Source organism: Sprattus sprattus (assembly GCF_963457725.1).
Source record: "Sprattus sprattus genome assembly, chromosome: 17".
Lineage (NCBI taxonomy): Eukaryota > Metazoa > Chordata > Actinopteri > Clupeiformes > Clupeidae > Sprattus > Sprattus sprattus.
In genome coordinates this window covers 18,458,675-18,482,711 of record NC_137915.1, presented here as the reverse complement: position 1 = coordinate 18,482,711, position 24,037 = coordinate 18,458,675, and the positions used below count along the sequence as shown (strand labels likewise).

Sequence of the window (24,037 nt, the reverse complement as noted above, 5' to 3'; positions counted from 1 at the left end):
CTTCTGCCAGTGAACTGTTGGCCTCCTGCATTCAGGCATAGAAGCGTGCCAATTCTGACAAGGCGCATCAGGCCATTTTATTTCATTATTGCTAATCTCTGACTGTCTTTATTCATTTCAGCTCTGATGTGCTCTTCCTCAGACGACATTCAACAAGAGCGCATCACATGCAAATTTCATCCATTTGTTGTGCAGGGAACCCTTTTAGCTCGTAAGCCGTCCCTATTAATTCTCATATATTCCACCAGGTACGGGCACATTACTGAGAGTTGAGAGTGGGTGGATGAGGGGGGGGCTGTGGAGGGGGGGGTTGGTGACATTATACAAATGATGTATCAACCGGGTTGGTTCAGAGAGAGAGACCCGCGCTGAGTGGCCGGTGCTAATCAAAGTGCCGGGGTAGGAGGCATTTCAGGGGGTTGAAGCGGCGCAGGATGTAATTTGCAGTAATGACCACGGCACTCATTATGCCCACCACTCTCAGGTCCTGAACTTTGAAATCATTATCGAGGGTATCGGCATGAGGGGCTGCTCTTTACACACACCCCAATCTGACTCTGTGTGTGCGTGTGTGTGTGTGTGTGTGTGTGTGTGTGTGTGTGTGTGTGTGTGTGTGTGTGTGTGTGTGTGTGTGTGTGTGTGTGTGTGTGTGTGTGTGTGTGTGTGTGTGTGTGTATGAACCCTCATAGGTTCCACGGGTGCAGAAAAAAAAAGAAGGCTCCACACGCTCTCGTCAGCTAATAAAATTCACATAGAGGTCGCGGACGAGTCCACCATCTCAAATTGACAGTAATGACAATCCTCTCTAAAGTGCAGTTTCCCCCATAGTACTTTCTTTCCTCTTTTAATCCCGTTTAAATTTTAACGAGGTGGAAATATAACGTTTCCGCAGGTGTCCCGGTCCTTGAGGTTCGAGCGAATCTACCTCTTCGCTGAGCACAGGTCTTGAGCTTTCATGAAGCTGTCACTCACCCTATCCCGCTTCCCAGCTGATGCAAGACTTTCTTCATGGTGACAAATTCTTCCATTTTTTATCAACACAAGTTTAAATATCATACCATATCTTCTAAAAGCTTTTTCCACTTCCTGAAAGAGCGCGCGTTATATCTACCTTCGATGAAATAACTTTAAATATTACAACATTCCCTCTGGGGTATTTTGAACACTGATGAAACAGGAAGCACTTTGAGATTCTAACTGAAACTGTTCAGCGTTTGGGCTGCCTTCCGTGAACAACCAAGTACAACCAAGACTACCTAGCCTGCTTTTTCATGGAAATCAAACAAAAGAGACAAAAATAAAGGTAATTTACTCTATTGTCTCTGAGCAGCTCGTCAGTGCCTGTGAGTGAAGCACACCAGTGTGTAATTATTTACAGCAGCAGTGTGGGCTTTCTGACGCAACTCCTTGTCCAGGTGCCCCACAGGTCTAGCAGCTCCTTTGTCTCAGTGCTAATGGTTTCCGTGGATTGTGACTGCTTCTCCATCACCATTCTAAAACACACCATCTGCTTCCTGTAAGGCCAACTGCTTGCTTCAGTTTAAAAAATAAACCAGAGGGGGAGGTGGAGGGCTTGCAAAAGACAATAGTGTGTATCACACATCCCCTTAGGATATGCAGCGATCGGATAACATTGGTGAGTCGTCTCCAACTCCCAAATTCTGTTTACACTAAAGCCCTCCTCATGGCCTGCAGTGTGCTGAGTATTGCATAGCTTAAAGAGGCCTGAGGTGTTTGGTTTTTTCAAAGGCTCTGCTGCGATCACTGCTCCTGAGGATCCAGGTCACATCACTATCAGGGCAGATCTGAGCTATTTCAGGCATGTTATCTCCCGCTGATGGGACAATGATAGGGTCTCATTTCAAAGCCTTCTGATAAAATCATGCCCTTTCTTTCATTGTCATTTAGCTGCACATTACCCTAAACAACCGAGGGTAATAAATTAACACTGTTTTTTTTCTTTCTCACAAGTTAACTGATTTGATTCTTTCCACTTTAATTTGCTCGCAATCAATCCAAGTATCCGGAAAGTGCCTCTGATGTCCATTGGGTATCATTTTCACTTAAGCGCTCTGTGGTCAGGAAGTTTGCAGGACCTCCTCTGTGAGGAAGATCTGGCAACCAAGGAGCCTCTGCCCATCACTTAAAGCATCCCAAGTGTCTGGAATCAATCAGCGAACACTTCCATTTAGTCTTAATCCTCTAAAAGCGCCATGTCCTCACCTCTTGGCTTACGTTCTCGCTCGCCAAGGGTTTGAGGGCCAGGACTGCACAAGGGTGGAGGGAGGGGGGGGGGGCTTTCTTCCTCCTCTTCGCATTCCTCTCTTCTCTTCGCTTGTTTTCACCTTCATCGTCTCTCTCCGACCCACCCTATGGGAGATCTCAGCATTTTTGGACTGATTCGATTTAGAGAAAAAAATTCTGATTTGATTTCTGACGTCCTTTCGAGGCGAGGCGGCCATCTCCTCGCCTCTGGCATGAACTAAGTGGATCAGTCCGGCACTGTCAGAGGCTTATGCCTTAACGCATGACTCTTTTTCTACTGGATATGCAACTGGATATTCACACACTGATGCCCTCACTTTCTTTCTCTACACACACACTCACAAACAGACTACGCAAACTCATAAAGTGCACAACTGACTGTGCTAAGGCATGCATCCTGATATTTCTTCTCTATCTTTATTCTTCACTCTCATATACAAATTAAAACATATTCAAACTTATTATCATGCAGATGTGAAAAAGATCACCTACATACTCTTTCTCTATCTTTTTATCTTACACACACAGACCTTGCCAGAACTGTGACAGAGGGGGGGGGGGGGGGGGGGGCTGGGGGGGGGGTTGGATTGGAGGGAGAGCCGACTAAATGAAAGTCCTGTTCCTTTCATCTGCTGGCAATTCTTTGATTTGTTCAATTTAGCCTCACGATAATGAGCTGTTCTGCGCCGCCCGGGAGTCACAGTTCTGTCTTTTGACACACGAATACAGAGTGCTGATGCTCCCTCTCTCTCTCCCACCCCCCTCCCAAGGACTTACTTTCAACCCTCTACCCTCCACCCATCTTTGTCTCAAGTGCTGAAGTAGAAATTAGGGGTGGTAATTGTGCTGCTGTTTGGATCTGGGCTGTAGTCTTGAGACGGTGGAGGCCAGATGTAGTGACAGGCCCGTCTGGAGTTTCTGTCTCGTTACGCCAACGCCGATGAAAGGCTCCCGTTACCGGCCGCGGTTACTGCCATTAAAACAGTTTGACTCTCTTCAAACTGATCAGAAATAATTGCCTCAAGTTATTTGCGGCCCACAAAGGAGAGCAGCAGATGAGGAGAGTCACTCACACTTGGATCCCATCAGGTGTTCTGTGGCTCTTCTATACAATAATTACAGGGAGATCAACCTTGGAATATTAATAACGAGTGCGAGGCTGCCTTCAGTGAAGCACCACCACACAGGCCACACAATCACTTTCTCTCTCTGAATGGTTGTTGATGACATGTAGTCACATTACCTGAATGGCTGCAGGGTGTCAAGAGATCACATTCAAATGGAAGTGATTTATTTTCTGGAAGGTGGGGGGTGGTGGTTTTGCCTTTGTGATAGATTTAAACCTATCCCATCTTTGGAGCATATACCACCACCACAAACCCCCTCTCCAACTAACCCAATGGCCTCCGCACTCACGCCCACCCCCAGCCAACCTCAGCTTCCCCTCTGCGTCTGATGACTGGGGCACACAGATTTATGAGACATGACCCAGCAACAAATCACAGCTAAAAAAGAGGCTGGTGTCAGCCTCGCCACTGTTACACCCCGCACAACACACACCACCCTCCCCCCACTCCTTCGCTCTCTCCCTCCCTCTCCGCAAACACCTCCTCCAAACACACAGAAGCAGAAGAGATGCACATTAAGACGTAATGCGCTGCGCCAAATGAACTGCTAGCCTGTAGGCTTGTTTCGGGCAGAGCCGCGACTCAGGGAAGCTGGGCTCGGAGATAGCCACGAATAAGCCGTAAATTGACACAGGGGCCACAAATTGATATTTTAATTAATGCGGTGGGCGAGAGTGAAGTCGAGTGAACACCCCCGAGCACCGAGCTGAGCTTCATTCTGCTCCCGTCGAGTGCATCGTTTCAGGCTGTAATTCTCCGGGAGCTGGCGAACGCGTGGGTGAAATTGAACAGCCCACCGCTGGCAAGCTCCATTTGGCCATCAGAGGGGGCTCCACTGGACGCAGCAACTGGAAAATCAGACAAATTTTATGCTGCTCACAAGCCCCGCTAACACGCCCGGTCGAAACACTTTTGGGAAACGGAGAAGTCCCTGATTTTCTTTTCTTTCTTTTTTTTTCAGATGCAATCATCCCGTGTGGGTTTAATATTAAGAGGCAACGGGTCGATTTGGAGAGAGTAATGCACTCTATTTTCCATGCCTTTTTGGCCGAGGACAGAAATAATCGTTTGGATCCAGCAACTTAAAATGGGCAAATGTAAACAGCTGGTGCCCTTTGATGACTTCTGACTTGATACAGGACACAAAAAAATGCCTGGGTTGTGCTTTGCTTTCGTAAAAGACCAACAAGACAAACAAATCAAATTCCACTCAAACTCTGACCATCTGCACATGTTTAAACTAGCTTACACTGAACAAACTGCCCTTTCTGCAAATTTTCCAAAATGGCTTTGTCCTCGTTTGATGTACGTTTGTACTGTATGTGAGCTGGCCTTAAGAGACTGAGCAGGTGTTTCTCTCCACCCCTACCCCATAGCCATGGATTTGTCCACACTCACAAAGTGTCACGGCCTGGAAAGGGAAAAACGTCGCTATTTCATTAAACCGATCGCCTCCCCTGTGACTCCTGCCTGACATCATAAACACCACTGGTGTTTACCGGTACATGTGCTTCTCCTGCTTCTGCATGCTTCCAAAGAAAGGCTCCCCTGTTCCAACACAGGTCAATGTAGTGGGCCACACACACACAAACACACACCACACACACACACACACACACACACACACACACACACACAGCTGCAGCCCCCAATGATAGAAAAACTCTGAAAAAAGAATCTGCAGACCACTGAATCATATGACCGCAAGGTCACTGAGCCAGATCAGCGGCCACGTGTCTGTGTGTGCATGTGTGTGTGTGAATCTGTATGTGTACACACTTTTCTCTCCTTCCCTTTCTTCTTGGTCCACCGTGCTCCAAACTCTGCCCCCTCCCCCGTGTGGCACGTCCAACCACCCCAAGGCCCAGATCAAATCACAACACTGACCCACCTTTCCAAATCCCAAATTACACTCCCTGTGCTGACAGAGAGAGAGAGGGAGAGAGAGAGAGAGATAGAGAGAGGGAGGGAGAGAGAGAGAGAAAGAGAGTGAGACAGAGTAAGAAAGAGAGAGAGAGAGAAAAGGTCCTGACGGAGGCTCAGGTACAAGAACAACTGCTGATTGCTGCTTTTGTGTTGTGCTGCACTTGGTCACTGGGGAGAGCTTTCCCTTCAGTTTATTAGCAGAGACGGGGGTGGTGCTATCACCTCCGGGTCCCATCTCAGGGTCTCCCCTCGCAATACGGGGGCGTGGAGATCATGAGCGGCATGGCAGAGCAGACCGACTCAGACCAGAGGAGGAGGAGAGGAGAGGAGAGGAGAGGAGAGGGGTGACTTTCAAAAACTGTGGGGAACTAAGTCAGAACCAGATTCTCGGCTGGCAACTACCGCACAAACACAAACACACACACACACACACACACACACACACACACACACACACACACACACACACACACACACACACACACACACACAAATCAGCTAGATTCTAGGCTGTCAAGTACCACACGCATATACACACTCGCTCAATCACACAAGCACAGACACACGCACAGACACAGGCAAGTTCTCCACACTGAAAAAGTGTGGTAATGAACTTGTAGACGCTAGGAAGCAGCAGGCCTCGGCAGGGGATGATTGGGGATGGAGGGGGGGTGGGGATGGTGTGGTGTGGGTATGAGCATGTGGGGGGGGGGTTGGGGTCCCCACCGGCTGCTTCATCGCATTATCACTGTTTGTTTGTGTGGAATTAGTGGGCTGGGTTTTAATTACTGCCATGTGCGCGCTGATAGGTGGCTTTGTAATCAAAGGCCGTCCCCGTGGCAACTGTGTGTATTAATCTCCTGCCCCCTGACAGACAGGCACTTTTCAAAGGGCTGGCGTGACGTTACGTGACGTGACAGGGGAGTGTGTGTGTGTTGGGGGTGGGGGGTGGGCTCTCTCTCTCCCTCTCTCCCAGTCATGTGTCTTCGCTGATAACGTCCTCTTGACATGGAAAATTAACCTCGGTTTCCTCGCCGTCCAGCGCCCAACACATTCCCATCCACACAAATAGATTTTTAATGTTGTGCACCAACAGCAAAATGATACTGTGAGTGCTGCAGTGCCCCAAGGATAGATTGGTTAATTTTAAGCTGAAAGCAAAACACTCCCATTAGTAGAGAGAAAGATTGAGCCAAAGAGAGAGAGAGAGAGAGAGAGAGAGAGAAAGAGAAAGAGAAAGAGAACAGAAAACAAACAGAGCTTGCCATTGCTATTTGCTTTTTGGGAACTAAATTGTACAATGCGTCCCCCTCCCTCTCTTTCTCCGAAGCACTCTGCAACCCCACTAGAGCAAGAGTCAATTATAAACACTCAGCGAGGGCCTGTTGCCGTCCCCAAAAAAAAAAGAAGACTACCAAGTACCAAGTGCTGCGGTTCAATAAAATCTATCTTAGATTGAAATGCACAAATCCAATTAGACTGAGTGAATAGATCAAAAAGGCATCAGACACTTGAATGGGAGAAAGAAAGAAAAAAACACATGGTTCATCATCGGCTAAAGAGTATGGAAGTTGTTGGAGGAGAGGAACAAGTGTTGAAACAAGTGTTGGAACAAGCTCCAGTCTCTCAGTGTTGGGCGGAGGGAGGGGGTATTGAGTGTTGGGGGGGGGGGGGGGGGGGGGGGGGGTGTGTGGATTGATACAAAGCCCAGCACAGGTTCCAGCTGCGATATAAAAGCACTGGGGCATAAGCTTATACATTCAACTCGGTTCCAGTCACGTCAGTGAACCAAGCATGAAATCAGACTGGGGCAATGGGGGTAAACACTCACACACACAAATGTGCACACACACATAAGACCCACACACACACAAACACAAACACACACACCCAAACGGATATAACCACATGTCCGGCAATGTCCTTGGCTTGAACAGTGACACATTTTCATGTTTTACATAATGAATCACCATTTAAAGCTTTTCGTGCATTTGAGTCATTTTTTTCGTCATACTTCAATCAGCTTTCAAAACCAGCCCCCTATGAAGTCAATCGATGCAGCTTCAATGAGCCTCACATATGAGTTGAGTGGTTGGTTGAACAATGACTACATATAAATTAGCTTACTTCAGACAGGCCTTCCTGACTTGCAAATTGACATGTTTCATTTTCATAATGGCCACACTGGACCACAGTGGATGACCAGTCATGGACGCCTTTGTGGAATGGAAATGTCAAATGACGCACGTCTGGCTCTTATGCCTTCAGAGCAAGATTTGGACATTTTGATTGAAAAGGGAAAAAACAAGTTGCTGCTGCTAAAAGGAGCCCCGGGCTTTTTAAATGCCCCAAATGTGCCTCTCAGTATTCAGCCCAGGTTCGCTTCCGTGGGGGTCACACTGTTTGTTCCTCTTCAGTGTGTCTCAACACAACATAAACAGGCATTTGCATGGGGCCATGTCTGAAATGCGCTCAGACATATTGACTTTGTTTGCGACAGGGCAACAGCTAAACAACACAATGCTCTCCAGGCAGACACGAATACACACACACACACACACACACACACACACACACACACACACACACACACACAGCCACAAAGCAGCCGGCTCTTATGAATGCCGGGCGCAGGCTGTGCTTTGACCCGCTGTAATGTAATAAAGTCATCTTTATTCACTCACCGCTCCCAATTACTCCCCACAGCCCCCAAGATGAGTATCGTGTCATCTCCCCAAAGGGAGATTGTCGTCCCCCACCATCCGCATCCACCACCACCCAGACCTCCATCCCTCCTCACATCTCTATTTCCATCTCCCTGCTCAGCATAATGCTCACTGAAACCTTGCCAAGGGCCACCGGCGAGACCCGACAAACATTGTCCCAGCAATTAACTGCTGCTCCCAGGCTGTGTAGGGTGCAACAGGCACCAGGGCCCGTCCTAGAGGGGCTCTGGGGTGGAGGCACATTTGGGGGGGCGAAAGGGTGGTCAGCTGAAGTCATAAGGACACTGGGCATGTCTGGTGGCCCTGCCTGCCTGCAGCAGCAGGGTAGGGGAATGGCCCATATGGTGTTGATGTTGGGGGTTTGGGATCCTTAAGTGAGGCAAAAGGAGTGGCAATGATCCAGCACCATTTTTTGCAGGTGGAACATAAAAAAAAAGCATTTGTGAACGGGACACAGGAAGCAGTGCTGAGACAGGTGGTTTTCAGATGCACGGCGCTCTGATGTACTTTGTGATAGCTAAGTGATAATTATGATGCAGCTTCTCTGGTGGTGCAGTGTAGTCCAATTAAGGTTCTCAAAGCCAGATTGTTGCCTGAAAACATTGGCAGGCAGGATGGGCGCCCATTTATCCATGCATATTAATAATAAGGCAAGGATCCAGCGTTTGGTTCCAAAGTCTCCTAATAGACTCCGTCTCTTTGTGCCGATTTTGCATGGTTGCTCAAAGCCAAGGTGTAGAATTCATACAGAGAATCTAAATTTATATTCAGCGAAGCACCTCAATGAAAGCACACTAGAGTAGTTGCCTGTGGCTCCATTTTTTAAACATTTTTAAACATATACCACCACTTTTTGTACAAACAGGGGCCTGCCACTATTCTAGAGCACACATACAATCCGTTCTGAGTAGACGTTCTTGGATGCACAAGCACACATTGAAACATACTCACTCCACAAACGCACACACACACACACACACACACACACACACACACTCAAAAACACACACACAAACACACATACACAAACTGAAAAGGTCGGTGTGACAACAAAGTCGCAGAAAAAGCCATCGCGTTATCACGAGGGTCCACATGAAAGACAGAGCATGTACGGCAGACGAACCGCATCTTTGACTTTATTTATTTTGGAGCAGCTGTGTTTGCCCTGATAACACGGCATTTTTTGAAATATTAATAAGCCGAGCGATCCCAGCAGGGGCCCGCCTGTATCGCAATTGCCCTCCGATTCATGCACGCGTGCAGGGGTTCTGGCACGAGCCATGTCTTCTGGCCAGGTACCAGAGGGCCGCTTTTCTGTTTTTCGCGGCTGCCTTTCACCCTTTCCGCGAGAATTAAGTGATGTTTACAGTCGGGGCGAATCGAGTGTGCGGAGAGGAGAGAGACGCGCGATGCTACCGTAGCGTCTTCGACACGGCTCCTGTTTGTGGCTGCTGGTGTGACGGATACGCATTGCATCCCACAAGCTCAGAGCAGAATTCAAAGCAGATCATTCTGCATTTGCAGAGTCGGAGCGTTTGAAAAGAGATTTATTCTCCTCATCTTTTTTTCTGCTTGTGAATGTGCTGGTGATGTCTTGTAACTCCATAGGCCTCCAATTTAATTCAGTGTAAAGATGTTCAGAGGCACTTACATTTAAACCACTCAAAAAGATCCAGACAATATGACTACATTTTATCCACCAGATACTGACATCAATGTAGTAAACCTTAATAATGCTTTAAATTCTTTAACCTCAGATTAACCTATAAAATATAATTAATAATGGGATTTTGATTTTGTCCAAACAAAACCCCTTAAGTCTTCATCTCTACAGCAGGGCTTTCAGTGAGGAGCATAATACCTAAAAGAAATGCAACCCTGTGCATGGGTACGACCAAAGAAAATAATATTATTTCAAAAAGCCCTGGAAAGAAAGCAAACATTCTTTGACTGTGAGTCTGTTCCACATTCATTTGCGGTGTGTGTTTATTGACAGTCCCCCCACAGCCTCCGCAGTGACAAGCATGCCAGAAACTGAAGCAGCCTGCACTGAAAGGGGCTCTTCTTTTCAATGTGTCATGGAAAAAAAAACGGTATTCGAAGACAGATTATTGTTTTTCGTGGGATTAGGTGCTCTCTTGCAATCATATTGGTGCTGACAGAGGTGCAGGAGTGGGTGGAGGCAAAAAGGTGGTGGTGGGGGGGCAGGGGTCGGGCAGAGCTTCTGGAGGTGTTGGGGTGGCAAAACAAACAGGTTCCCTGAGGTTTTTGGGACTGGAGCAAGGTCGCTCGGTGAAGGGGCACACAGACTGCGCTGTGTCATTGCTTTAGTACTGTGCTCGGAGCAAGTGGCAGCAGCTGGGTCTAAGGTTGCTTTTAGATCACGCAGCACAACATGGTGACGGTGACAGGCATGTGTACGCGGTGTCACAACACAGTGACAGGTGTCTCTGGGGGCCCTAAATCACCGATAAGTCCAGGTCATGTTAGCCATTTCCTCCTGTAAAGATAGACTTACCTAGAATAACTGTGCATATCAGGAAGCGACTGCTAAATACCTTTCGCTAGGTAGGTAGTGGGTTTATTTTAGGCGTTCAGCTGCACACTTGTTTGTTTTAGTTCAGGTCCGCCCCATTCCCTAGACAACAAGTAGGCCTGCTTCGGAAGTAACAAAGGTCACCAGCGTTGCTTCAGCGCTGAACACACATCTAAAAGCAGTCAGAAGGCTAATGCTAAGTAAACAATAAAATGACCGTCATGTGGTACTTTTCCCATGAGTTTATGGGGAAGTAGCTCTAGTACAATCAGATGTGACAGCAAAGTCAGCATTAGCATAGAAAGCAGGTTTTTACTCTGACCTCTGCACTGTCTGAAATGCTAATTGCATTATGCAACGCTGGGACAACATGTTAGTCACCACGGCGAGTTTTGCTCATTTGATCTGTGTGAGCTGTTCTCTCTTGTGACTTCATGAGACTGAATTATGCACTTAGACACTCAACTCAAAAGCTCTCATATTCACACTTGCCCAATGATTTAAATATACTCAGGGAGGGACATACACACACACACACACACACAGATACATATTTAAGGAAATATATACATTATATATATACTAACTCTCACTTCCTTATACACAACATTTACGTCATATATTCTTACTCTCACAAACCTTAAGCACACTATACACGTCCTCCCAATCTGAAATCTACATATTCACAGTTCCAGTTGCTCATTCTCCCACATATACACATATACACACACACTCACAAAATCTATACACACCATTAGTTATGAGACAACTCTACCAAGAGTTCATAAGCGATTCGGTTGCTGAGAAGCTCGTTGGACATTGATGGATGAGTGGCAAGCAAACACACTCAATGCACTGATAATCACATTTTGGAGTGAGTTACGCTTTCCCCAGTGAAATGATAGTTGTCCGGGTAATGCACAAGAAGCTGTTACAGAGGAAACGTGAATGCGTCCTGCTTCCCCACTTAGTCTTCAAACAGCGTCACAAGACCCACTCACACACACAAAGATGCAAATGCACACACAAACATAGACACACACACACACACACAGACTAACACACACACACACACACACACACACACACACACACACACACACACACACACACACACACACACACACACACACACATCCCTTTCAGGAGAGATTCCTCAATTCAAATAAACCCAATTCATTTATCAACTGAAGGGAAGATCCGATGAATATAGGGTTCTTTGATCATTCGAGTCCCCCCTATTCCACTAACAGTGAATGGCTTTTTCCACTGAGTCCCCACATTGCCTCAACTGAAAGGACTTCTCTCCCGCTCCCGAGGAAGGGCTGAAGGAAGTGGAGGCTAGGCTCTAGACATTTAACTTAGATGGAAGACTGTTGTTTTTTCTTCTTCCCATCAACAGCAATGCCAAACTTCCATTGAAGATTAATGGTGGGCATGAACACCGTAATAAGTACAAAACTGAATTAACCATCCAGGAACAATAAAGGCTCCTGAAACTTCAAGGCTCTCTCGGGCCTCTTGATGACATTACGGGCTTGTTACAAACATCTCACAGTCAATCTCAGGCCGCTAATGGAGAAAGAACAGGGTGTGGATTTACAGCGCTATTAGCTCCGATTGGCCCATGGATCTGGCAAAGGGCATCAGAACGCAATCTTGCTAGTTGAATAAAGAGAAAACAGATTTACTGATGTGGGTGTCTGGGCTGTTAGGTGCCAGTGGTTTGCAGCTAGGAGTCTACACCTGTTTACATGCAAGAGGCCAGAGAATGCTTTGAAGTCGTCGTCCCAACCCCACCCCAGCCCACCCCCTTTGCTCCAGCGTGTGACTACTGCGGTAATCTGATACAGACACAACGTGATGAGACCCACCCATTCACCGAGCCAGAGCGCACTGGAGGGATGACCTCACCCAGCTCCTGCTCCGAACTCCACTTCAATGAGTCTGGAATTCTCCGAAAACCACACGGTTAGATTAAAGGGGAAAGGGACAAAAAAAAAAAAATCCCCCAAGCTGCATAACCGTATCGAAGCCATTCTTCAAGGACTAATTCTGTCACAAAGAAAGTCATACTGTAACATATGTCAGTTCCACACTCTTCCTCAGGGAGACTTAGAGGAAGGTATGTGTGAGGGTCTTCCCCCGTCAAGTAGGGTCTCTTCCCCTCTCTGCCTCTCCCCTCCCTCTACCGCACTCCCAGGCTGGGGTCATGTGATTGATAATAAAGCTGGCGGTTAGGCTGTAATCAGTGGGCTAATGCCCGGTGAAAGGAGTATAACAGTGGTTGTCGTCTCCAGGCAGGGCGCTAATCACATGAAGCCAGAGGTAGGGCAAGGGAATATCATGTCATCTGCTCCGCTGGAGGCTCTTGTGGGGGTCAGGCTGGGAGGTAATAGGGTTGTTGTTTTCTTTTTTTTTTCTTTGATGAGAACCTGCCAGGTGGCGTAATCTAAAGGACTTGAAAGCAGCACAGTTCAGCACATCACATCACCGTTAAAAAACAAACTGCTAACCTCCGACTAAATTGAATACATATTGAAAATACTTTTGCCTACTGCACAGGCGTGAAAGGGGATAAAATGTCTTTTAAATGCTGTCGATGCTAAGAAGGGGGACTGCAAGTATCGATTATGGGAGAGCGGGAAAATAAAAACCCACTTCTATTACAATGCCTCGGCTCCAAGTCGAGCCAGCCAACTCAGGCTTTAAAGATCGTCAACGTCAATCTAATGGAGGGAAACAAAGAGCTTTTTGATTCAGGGCAAGGTCTGAGCAGCCATCATGTGGGGCATAAATCATTGCTTGATATTGAGTCAGAGGACGTGTAATGGCAGGATTTTTTTTTAAAGAGGACAGGGCAAGCGCTTTTGACTAATTGCTCCCAATTCACACAATCAGACAGAAACAGCTTTTCCGACTCATCACTACGCTCTGGAGACTGAGGCAATATTCCATTCTGATGCAAATGTAGGTCTCGCTCCAACGGGACTGACATGGGCGCATGCAGGAGAGACAACGCATTAAACAAGAGGCGACGCACAGCCGTGTAGGTCGGTGCCCTTCCGGTGAGCCAAGGTTTAACCTTCCCTGGCCTCCCCCCTGATGCGACATAAATCAATTCTGGGGTAAAAAAGTAAACACCTCCTCTTTTTTCTCCTCCATTCCTCCCTCCGCTCCCATTGTCAGGTAATTTCTCAGTGAGGCCATTGAACGTGCTGGTTGAGGCAAGATGAAATTAGTTGGGTGTCCGCAATTAATTCCAGCCCCGTCACTGATAGCCGGATGAGGGCTACTCGAAACGGCAGTTATGCGTGATTGCGCATAACATTTAGGAGCAAAGCTACGGCCAGCAAATCGAAAGGAACAAAGTTTAATAGCTGTGCTGCAAAGTGCATTTCATGTAGATAGTCATTATAAAAGAACAAATTGCTAAATGGCCCCTCCACGTGATCCAAAGCTTTACCATATGCCTCATTCCCTTAGTTTGGATTTCAGGCCAATGATACAGACAAGTAAATTGAATGAACTGACACAATCTACAACTACAATAATACAATTTATGCATTGAGAACCAATTGGTTAAAAATATACCACTTGTCCTTCCCTTTAAACCAATGTGTCTTCATGTATGGAATAACACATTCATGAACATAAGAGACCATGGTAATGATCTTCATTCTTAGTCAGGAGCATTGCACTGCCCTTTTGCCCACATTAAACAACGCCCACGTAACAAGGCAAGAGGAGACCGCCAAGAAGAGGTCATGGCGGTCACTATCACAACAACATTTATCAACACTGGAGCCACAATCACTGTCTGTGTCTGAGGAAGGATAATGAATTACATGCCCCACAAAAGAAATGTAATGAGAGAATGGGTCAAGACAGACAATACAGGCCAGTGAGGACCAGGGAATAAATCAGTTGCTTTCTCCTGAGAGAGCAAACATGAAAAGGTGGCCATTTTGGCTCAAGGAATTTCAGCAGTTGTGTTGTAATTGCCTTAGCAACGGTTTGATAACTGTTTGCACTGGCGTGTTGGCCATCTTGAAAATGTTCATGAAAACTACATAAAGTGGTAATGTGTAAAAGCTTTTGCTTTGCTTTTTGTCTTGGCATTAGCTTGCCACAGTTTTGCAGAGCAAACTGGAATCAGTGTTCCTACACACTGAAGACACATTCTGGATAATGATTCTAAATGGATATATCACAATGGATTAAAGTTGTCTGCGATGTTTGCAGTGTGTCAAGTCACATACCGGCAGGGACCCAGGGGTCTGAAGAGGGTCTTTCCTTGGTGTTGCCTTGTTCCCAATCAAAGTCGTCATCTTTGCCTTGAGTGTAGCCGCACGATGTGTAGGGTCTTTCGAAGTTGCAGTCACCTGTAATGCAACAAAAAAAATTAAAATGTAATGTATGCAATAACTTGTGCAGCAGTTACACAACAACACACACACTTTGAAGGTGAAAAGAAAGCGCAAAGTAATGTTCTTCATTAACATTAAACTACTCCCTATGGTGATTCCTCAGCAACCACATCACACCACTACACAAACTTAAATGCTAAGATTACATTGCCTTGTTAACTTAATCCACAAACACAAGCTACTGTTTTCTTCCAGGACTCCTCCAACACCACACTGCCCAAGCCAGGCAAACTCAACTGTCATTCTCTAAAATGAGCCTCATCTTGATCAGCAGTGCCACCATCCTCATCGCTTTTCACCATCACCTGATAACCTCCACATTTTATACTATAATCGTTCTGACAAAACGCAAGGCTTTCGAGTTCTTCTGATGTGACCAAGAGTGCTCTTACACAACATTTTTGTTTTTTAAAGAGTGGCATACACAACTTGACGGCTATAGGGAGCCATTTGATTCAAAGAACAAGGGCAGAGAGAGAGTTTGAATGGAGCTCAGTGCGCAGCGTGAGGTTCTGTGAATTGAACAGGGGATCAGAGGCATGCATCTTTTTCTGGTTTACTGCACTTTGTATGCTGTTATTTGATTTCACATTACAGCATTTTTTCACATGTGCCTAATTTTTTTGCACAATGCTATATATTTACCAACACAATAGGCTTTGATACCTTGTCAGGGTTAGGATGCAATGACTCATAGATGCATGTCATTTGCTGACTTGTATGAGAAGAAAGCTGTCATCTCATACACGCTGGCAGTGAGTATGGCACAGTGAGGATCTAGCACTCGTCTTATTATTTTGACAGGGCTCTTTTCTTCTCTCTTCGCCACCTGAGGTAAAGCTAAGATCAGAATTTGATTTCAGGACAAATATCACAAAGCACAATCAGCCAGTCTCTTTAAATGAAGACAGTCTTTGAAAGTGTTACTTTAAGACTCAGAGACACAGCTTATGCTCATGCTTATTCATTATGAAATGTGTTTATTTTTTGTCCCTTTAGGCTTTATCCAGAGCTTATGTCTAAACGTATGCATGATTGAATAATCGTACACAGAATGCATAACTAACACCTACATATGATACAAAATCAACCAGAGGGGGGGGGGGTAATTGTGTTTATTATGGCATCACACTGTGTAATGCAAACCTATGCTATCTTAAAATAAAATACATACACTGTGGTGGTCACATAGGGTTATTTATACAAGCACAGTTGCACGTGTAGGATACATGAGGCAGAGGCCAGTGTGTGGCTTGTTTAGTCCTGTGCGCCACAGCGGTGGTGATGGCTCTTTTGCTAAGCACTATCTGCCTCTCTAGGCTCCTGCTTCGCACAAGATACAATCAATTTAGTGCGACCCGCTGGATGCCATTAAAAATCCACATGGGGACAAAAACGCTGTTTAAGGAAACAGATGGAGTGACTATACACACATAAAAACAAACACACACACACACACACAAACGAGCACACACTTACGCAGTCACACACACTCAAACTGATATATACATCTGCATATATAGCTAAGACACAAATACTCTCTCTCTAATGCATACACACACACACACACACACCATGAGGTTGCTTTTTGTCCAAAGGGAGATCTCCTCGTAATGTCATTTTAATAATTACCTGGGAGTAAGGAGATGAGATAGAATGCCCCCTCCGCCCACCTCCCACTCTCCCTTATCGCTCAGCCCAGGCTCAGTTCCAGGCTACACAGAACGTTTATCCCAAAATCACGCCAACTTCTCTCACCACTCCCGAGGTTGAGATTACCACGGCACATGATTGCATCTCAACACGGGGCACGTAAACACACTTTCTTTCTTTATTATTTCTCAACCAGAGGGATGCGTGGGCTTTTTCTTATACAACTTTCCTCTGGTACATAGACAAAAACAGAGAGAAAGGAGTGAGAGAGGGGTAGACTTGAGACCCATAAGAGATTCAGTCTCTGAGCTTTTTTAATGGCCAACAAAAACACTCCTGTGAGAGAGAGAGCGCTTAGAGAGGAGAGATGAATTTCAAAAAACTATCTTTCTTTATCAAGAGACAGTCTTTTCAGCAGACCCATGTGTAAATTGGTCTGTGTCAAAAGTCTGTGTTTGAAGAGGGAGATTCACTTGTAGGAAGAAGGTTTTTTGCAGGCTCTATATGAGTTTGTCCGTGATAGTGGAACGCTCTTGTTGAATCATCAGTGTTACGCCACAGATAAAGCCACTGGGCCTAATGACACATTGATAAATGTCTAACATTTTGGCAGCACACAGCCGTTGTCCATTTGATCAAACATTAACAACATGGGGATGCAGCTCGTCCCAAATGCGGCTGTTACCTCCAATAGACGGTCAATTGACAGTTCAGTTCAATCAATCCTAAATGTAGCCAAAGTGGTAATCCACGCACAGGCTAAATGTGTTAAGATAGATCTTTCCGTCTTGTTGCCAATGTGCACTTACAAAGTGGCCTGGCAAAAGTCCAGTGGCCTATGTCTGCTCTGGTCAGTAAATACTTCATTAAAGTGTGGGTATGGAGGGTTTAACTAGCATCTGGTGGAGATACTGATATACATTCGCTGTGACACTTTGGGTTTACATGAAAGGGTCCTGAGTAAGGCTCTCCGGGCTCCTCCTCTCAAGCTCTCTCTCTCTCTCTCTCTCTCTCTCTCTCTCTCTCTTCGATCAATAGATGCATCCCTGTCATCTTTTTTTCTCTTTCAAAGAGGAAAAGAAATACACAAACACACCAAACAAAAGCAACACGAAAGCTGGAACAAGATATTGCTTGTAAATATTTCAGATGGTTCCAACAAGAAGGTTTTTTTTGTTCTGGTTTAGTCTTTTTTCACTGGCCACAATCAATTTCTCTCTCACTATACTCATACCGCAGTTGGTTTCTCCACAAGTTTTTCAAGTCCAACTTTAAAAGCCTTTTAATGCTGCGTCTTCCACAAGGGTACATGCAGGCTTGCTGAGAAAGCTCTCAAGTGGGTTACCATGGACTCGGCCCTCATATGTTTAAAAAAGACTGTTCGATTAAATCTTGTTTGGGCACCTGATTCCATCTTGCAGCAAAACACATCTGAATCTTAACCTTCTTTGACAGTAATGCTAGTCCCATTGAGTCTGTGTGATACAAAAAACTGCTTTCTACCACATTAATGCCAATCCATGCAGCAGCTTTTGTTGCAGATATGCTTGAGATGGAATATATTTTTTATATTTTCCTCATCCTCTCGATCAGACACAAACGATGCTCTCTTCTCAGGCTGAAGACCTTGCCCCTGCCCCCTCTTTGCAATGAAACAACTAACAGTTTCCTCATTAATGGAGATGGTGTGTGTGTGTGTGTGTGTGTGTGTGTGGGGGGGGGGGGTTGGGGGGTTCAGGGGTGTGTCCCCGGCCAATTCCGTAATTACATGCCCTCTAACATGTCCCATCTCCCCTGTCTTGGAAACCCTCAAGTGTGCGTTTTCATCTCGCTGTGCCCCCTGTGGTCCTGAACGTGCCTTTTATGAGCGCCTTGTCTTCACCTCCCTGTTCCCCAGTGGACAGAGAACCACAAAAGCAATCTCAGGTAATTTAAAACTGATGTCTGCTATCTCACAACCCCCCCCCCCACACACACACACACACACACACACAGACACACACACAAACACACACTCTGCTGCAGTGGAGCATCCAGGCTGCCAGGATCCCGACACTAAGTCGGTTTGAGACTGAAGGGGCCCCTGCTTCGGCCAGCATCTTATTTCGCTTATTTATCAGCTGGCTTACTACCGAGAGTTCCACTTAGGCCCTGCGGATTGCCATGTCTGGATGGCCCTGTTCAGGGAGCTTTGTGGGAATTTATCTGCGGATTGCCAGTGGTCTAACTCCATGTCAATCACGGATGGGGAGACGTACATTAGCAAATCAAGCTGCACCTATGTCACACTCCATATCACACAGTCTTTTTGCACATTTTCTTTTCCAGTATTCTTATATTTTTAAAAATGGTGATTTATTTAGACAAGCAACTGCACACATTTAATATTTCAAAGAGTAATTGAACTGGGAGTGGAACTTATGGCCTTTTTGTCTTTTTAGCACCACAGTATTTAAACCAGGCTATATTGACATCTTGCATTAGCACGCAATCTGTATCTTATCGTATCTTATCTGGGTGTGAAAAAACAAGGTGTAAACACACACAGCATCCACTGTGATCAGAGCGCAATCGGATCAGGCTCACTCTGATCGGCTCTTCAGCAGGTGTTAACACAATCCATACAGTGACTCTGCAAAACTGTTTTATTTTCGTACTGGTAGTCACGTGAAGGACATGAGATCCAATAAAAACAGACAGAGACAGAATGCAGACAGCATGAATGCATTTGAACTCATGGTATAAAGGCATAGGGAGCATCAGATCCTTTGCTATCCAGATAACTGTATACAGGTTGCATGTGGGATGTGTAAATAGGGCTGGTGATGAAAGAGGTTCAGTCATACAGTCAGCCAGCAAGTCTAGGCAGGGCAGACAATAGAGGAGATCAGGAAATGAAAAAGTGGGGAGACACTGATAGGAAGTAGACCTATCAATCTCAGTATTGATGTATTTATGACTCCCGGGTTCGGGCGATAAACAGCATCCCGTCCTCTCCTAGGTTCTACCACAATAAATGGAGTTATAACTCTCTGCGAGACAAACAAGAAACAAGCTTTCGCTGACAAACAGGAGTCTTTTAACACCTCATGATTATGTGCTCTGGCACCGCGTCAAGGAATCACAAAAACACAACAAGATCCCTGCGAAGCCTCGTAAGTATGCCACTGCCAAACCAATGACATCTACGGGATTTGGCCACCGCTCAAAGTCAGGAAGTCGTTCACGGAAAATATGTCTAAATGGACATGGCTCTTTGACATTAGGAGTTCCATACCGTTATTCCGTCTGGCTCTGGGGGGTTTAATCAAAGCGCCCAGGACACCCTGACCCATCAAAGCCACCAGTCTGTGATCAGACTCAGCCTCCAGGTCAGGGATTAAGATAATCCAGAAATAATTTAGGAGAACAACAAGGAGCCAGGGCTCCCAGGAGGATAAAGAGACAGAAAAAATGAAGGCTCCAACCTCATTTTGAGCCATCAGACCAGCATGCCATGCTAAACCATGCAATTTCCTCTATTTATCACACTTTCCCCCACAATTCCCTGCAGAAACTCAAGGGCGAAGGGTCTATTCGGAATTGTGCTAAACCACAGGCCACAGTTTTATTTCTGTTCTTTGAAATAGCTGATTATATTTGTCTATTGTTTCGAATGGTTACATAGCAAAGTTGCAGTATCCAGAGTTGTTGTTGCTACAATGCTACAATTCATCATACTTACATGCTTTGGTGCTTTTTATGTCAGAGGGGGATGTTTTTTATGTTCAGCGGACTGCCACTAATTAACGAGAGTCCACTTAACTTGCTGCGCGGATCCCAGGAGTGCGCACTAACTGTGACGCTTTAGGGAAAACAAACTCAAATCAATGAGGACAGCACTTCAACATTCTCCCTTTAAAGTCTGCTCAAGCACCTCCTACTGATTCCTCCTAACCACCTCAAAAATATCTCCTGGACAACCTAATCATTGGCCGATCGACAGGAGCGCCCCCACGCTATTCATGAGATCATTATTTAACTATCAATAAGGGGTGAGGGATGCGCAGCACATTAAAGCTGTGCTGTGCCCCACAGTTTATACAGAGCCACTAACCCAGGGAGCAGACCTAATTAATCATATTAAGCTCACATCGAGTTTACTCGCTCAGCCAAGTCCAGATGGGTTCACTTTATGGACCAGGGAGTCTACAGGGCTCGATATCGTCCCCTTCCACTCAATGTGCTGCCTGACCTCGTGGAAAGGCACTTGAATTGGCCGAGCGAACATCCAACTGCACACCCCCATGGGGAGCAGACATGACACAAGGTGGGAGAACTCAATGCAATATGATTGGAAGCAAATGTTTCTCTGAATAACCTAAGAAGAGTAAGTAGGTGCAGTACTGGGAGAGGCTGATTCAGACATCACCTGCCCCCTCCTGCTGGCTACATCGTAGTGTTCTAGAGTTGTTAGTGCTCCAACGGTAGCAAGACCCAGTTTTGGTGCCTGGTGCTTCTCAGTTGGTATAATCCTCTCGCAGTTCCCAGGTGTCTTTGTATCAAAGGGAGTTATCTCCCACTTAGCTGAAATCATTACTTGGATCTTCAGAGGGATAAAGATCACCGCCTCCATAGACAGAGGCAATTCAGCCAAAACCAACAGCCAGGAGATACAGGTGACTCATACTCTAAAATTGACTCAATGCTCTCAAGTCTCTTAAAGACACACAAAAACAAACCACAAACCTGTGTGAAGCCATGGGAAGAAGCATCGTGATTCTACACTAGATGTCACTCAATCAAATATGCTGGAACGGTGGAGAAACAGCACTCCAAATGTAGAGGGAATCAGAGAGGCCCTCTGCTCCTTAATTTCCTGAAACTCTCAGGCTATCAAACAATGCCTGCCCTCACTGATGCATGCTAAGCGACTTCAGCCAAGTGGAGAGATGCGAGCCAAGAACACAGGTAAGGGAAATGTTCAATCGCATGTAACTGCCTCCAGTGTAAGAGGAGATAGCAGGAATGGCAGCTTCACATCATCCCGTTTCTGCCTCTCTGTTTTAAATTATGATCGATGCACGCCCGGGCAGACGTAGAGATTTGTCCGCAACGCTAACCCCGTCTCTCTCTCTCTCTCTTTCTCTCTTCCTCAGCCACTCATAAAGCACTTCCAGTTAATAATCGCACCAGATCCGTCTCCATTTTTGCCGACTGACACGACGCAATTAGGATAAATCAGTGGCTCTGCTCCCAGTAGCGTGGGAGGCCTCGCTTTAAACGAGAGAGAGAGAAAGAGAGCTACGTGCGATGTGTGAGCATTGGGGCCATCGCACACTGATGATTGTAGCGTGCCACAGCTGTTGTTCAACCGGGGACAGCGACGGGACAATGAGTAATTACGCCACGCCAGAGAACCATTTCACGAGTGAGAGTTGCGAATATGGGGAACATGTGGAGGTAGTGTATTATGTTGGCTGGTAACAGCTGAGGTGTGCGCACACGCACAGATGAGGAGGGCTGTCTCTCGAGGGACCCTGCAGCATCACTCAAGTTACCACAGCACCTCAGTTTCGTGTTTGCTGTGGACATTTGATGTTATATGGCTCTGCCTAATTATCGTTTCAATAGCCTTGTGTTAGAATAAAAACAGGTGATGCATGTGTCTCCCTGACAGACATTGTCTGCCAGCACAGCTCTGTTCAACTAAACAGCTTCTAAACAGCTGTGAACACTCAACGGCTATTAATAAGTAGCTAACCAGTAATACACTTTTCAATCAGTTGTGTTAGAAGTGTATGTGTGTACTGGTGATGTGGTGTCCATGCATCAACTAAAAATGAACCAGGTCTAACCAACATGTCCAAAAATGTGAATTTCTTTCATCAAATAATATGAATTAATGATTTGGTGCAAAATAATAATATTATATTATTTATTAAAATAATATTTTTTTCAAATCACAGAATGGTGGTTATCGGATTTTCAATCGCATTTCTCTGAAAAGTGCACTTGAACCTTTTTAATTCTCAGCTGATGAATGGGCTAAGCTTCCTGGGAATGTGCAGCAGAAAAAAGACTGAACTGTTCATCCTGTTTTGACTGAGGGGGAAGTAAGCCCGGGCATCTGCATCAACGGCACTGATGTTCCACCGGCAAAATATGACCTTGTCTCTTGCGTCGTGTGTATTCCATCCAGCACGTGACATGTGGAGGGTTTCGAGGAAGAGACTGAGCAAGGGAATGATCTGTTTTGACAGTAACCGTTACATCACAGGCGGAGAGAGAGACAGAGAGAGTGGGCCTGGGAGAGAAAAAGAGAGAGCACAGGAGGGTATGGGGGAAATAAACAAATGAAAGGGAAGTGAAAAGAAAAGGCTAGGAGACGACTAAAACTGTTGAGGAGAGGAGAGCGGGTGTCATAGCGAAGGAGACAGGAAGGGGAGTCAAACCAACAGTGATTCAAAAGATGGCACGTTGCTTCCACTCTCCTATTCCGCTTTTTTTTTGTACACAGTCTAGACAGGGTACTCAGCAGCAGTCATTTTTAATAAAAGTAACTCTGGGTTGAGAGAATATTTTGTCTTTCTCTGTTGGGTGCATTTTAGCAGTGCTCTATTAGAGATGATTTGAAGGTAACCCTACGAGGTAGCCTGAACCTGCCTAACTGCAAGCAATTTTTCGAAATAATACCAAAGATAGGCATCAATAAAAAGGTTGCAGTAAAAATGATGGTGGCAATTCATAACTTAAAAGCTCATGTGACTGGTAGGCTGGGAAAGCATTTGTTACTTTACACTTGTCAAAACATGAAAAACTGACATTCAGATTTAGCCTTAAAATATAATGTTAACCAAGGACAATTTTTACCCACAGTTTATATCTACTTCTGAGCGCTATGAGGACTGAGAGGACGTTTGTTCTGCCCTGGCTCTGCAGGACCAAGGCCCATAAGGCAATTCAATGACCTATTAATGGAATGAAATTCCTGAGATCAAGAGGCCAATGCACTATCCCCAAGTTCTCCTCGCCTGTCTGAGCCAGCATTATTTGGGGGTTGGAATGAAAGAGCCCCTTTTTTTCCTTTTCTTTTTTCTTTTTTTTCTTGGCAGAGCCATTCATGGTTTCTCCCGTTTCTTCTGAGGAAAGCATCTCCTGACAAATGCACTTTACAGGAAGACCATAATGCATGAGACTTAAGTATTTTTTAATGTTTTTCTCCATTTGAAGCCTGAGCAGGTATATCGTAGAATTGTATTACCAACAGTTATGCTACATAGCAATTGAATCAGTAACACTTACAAGTTTCCCATACGTCTACGAAACAAAGCTCATTTCTATATTCCTAACTAACCGAGTCTCGTCAGGGTTGTAGTGTGTTGCCATGGTTCT

General features: G+C 45.6%; 1 protein-coding gene across 1 annotated transcript in view; it reads right to left on the bottom strand.

Annotated features, from left to right (window-relative positions):
- The window catches only part of LOC308378535 (receptor-type tyrosine-protein phosphatase mu-like), a 172,529-nt gene that overhangs the window by 117,828 nt on the left and 30,664 nt on the right, over positions 1-24,037 (bottom strand). The window contains exon 2 of the mRNA XM_080855476.1: positions 14,843-14,965. Coding sequence (XP_080711602.1) covers positions 14,843-14,965 — 123 coding nt within the window. The remainder of the gene's footprint in view (positions 1-14,842; positions 14,966-24,037) is intronic.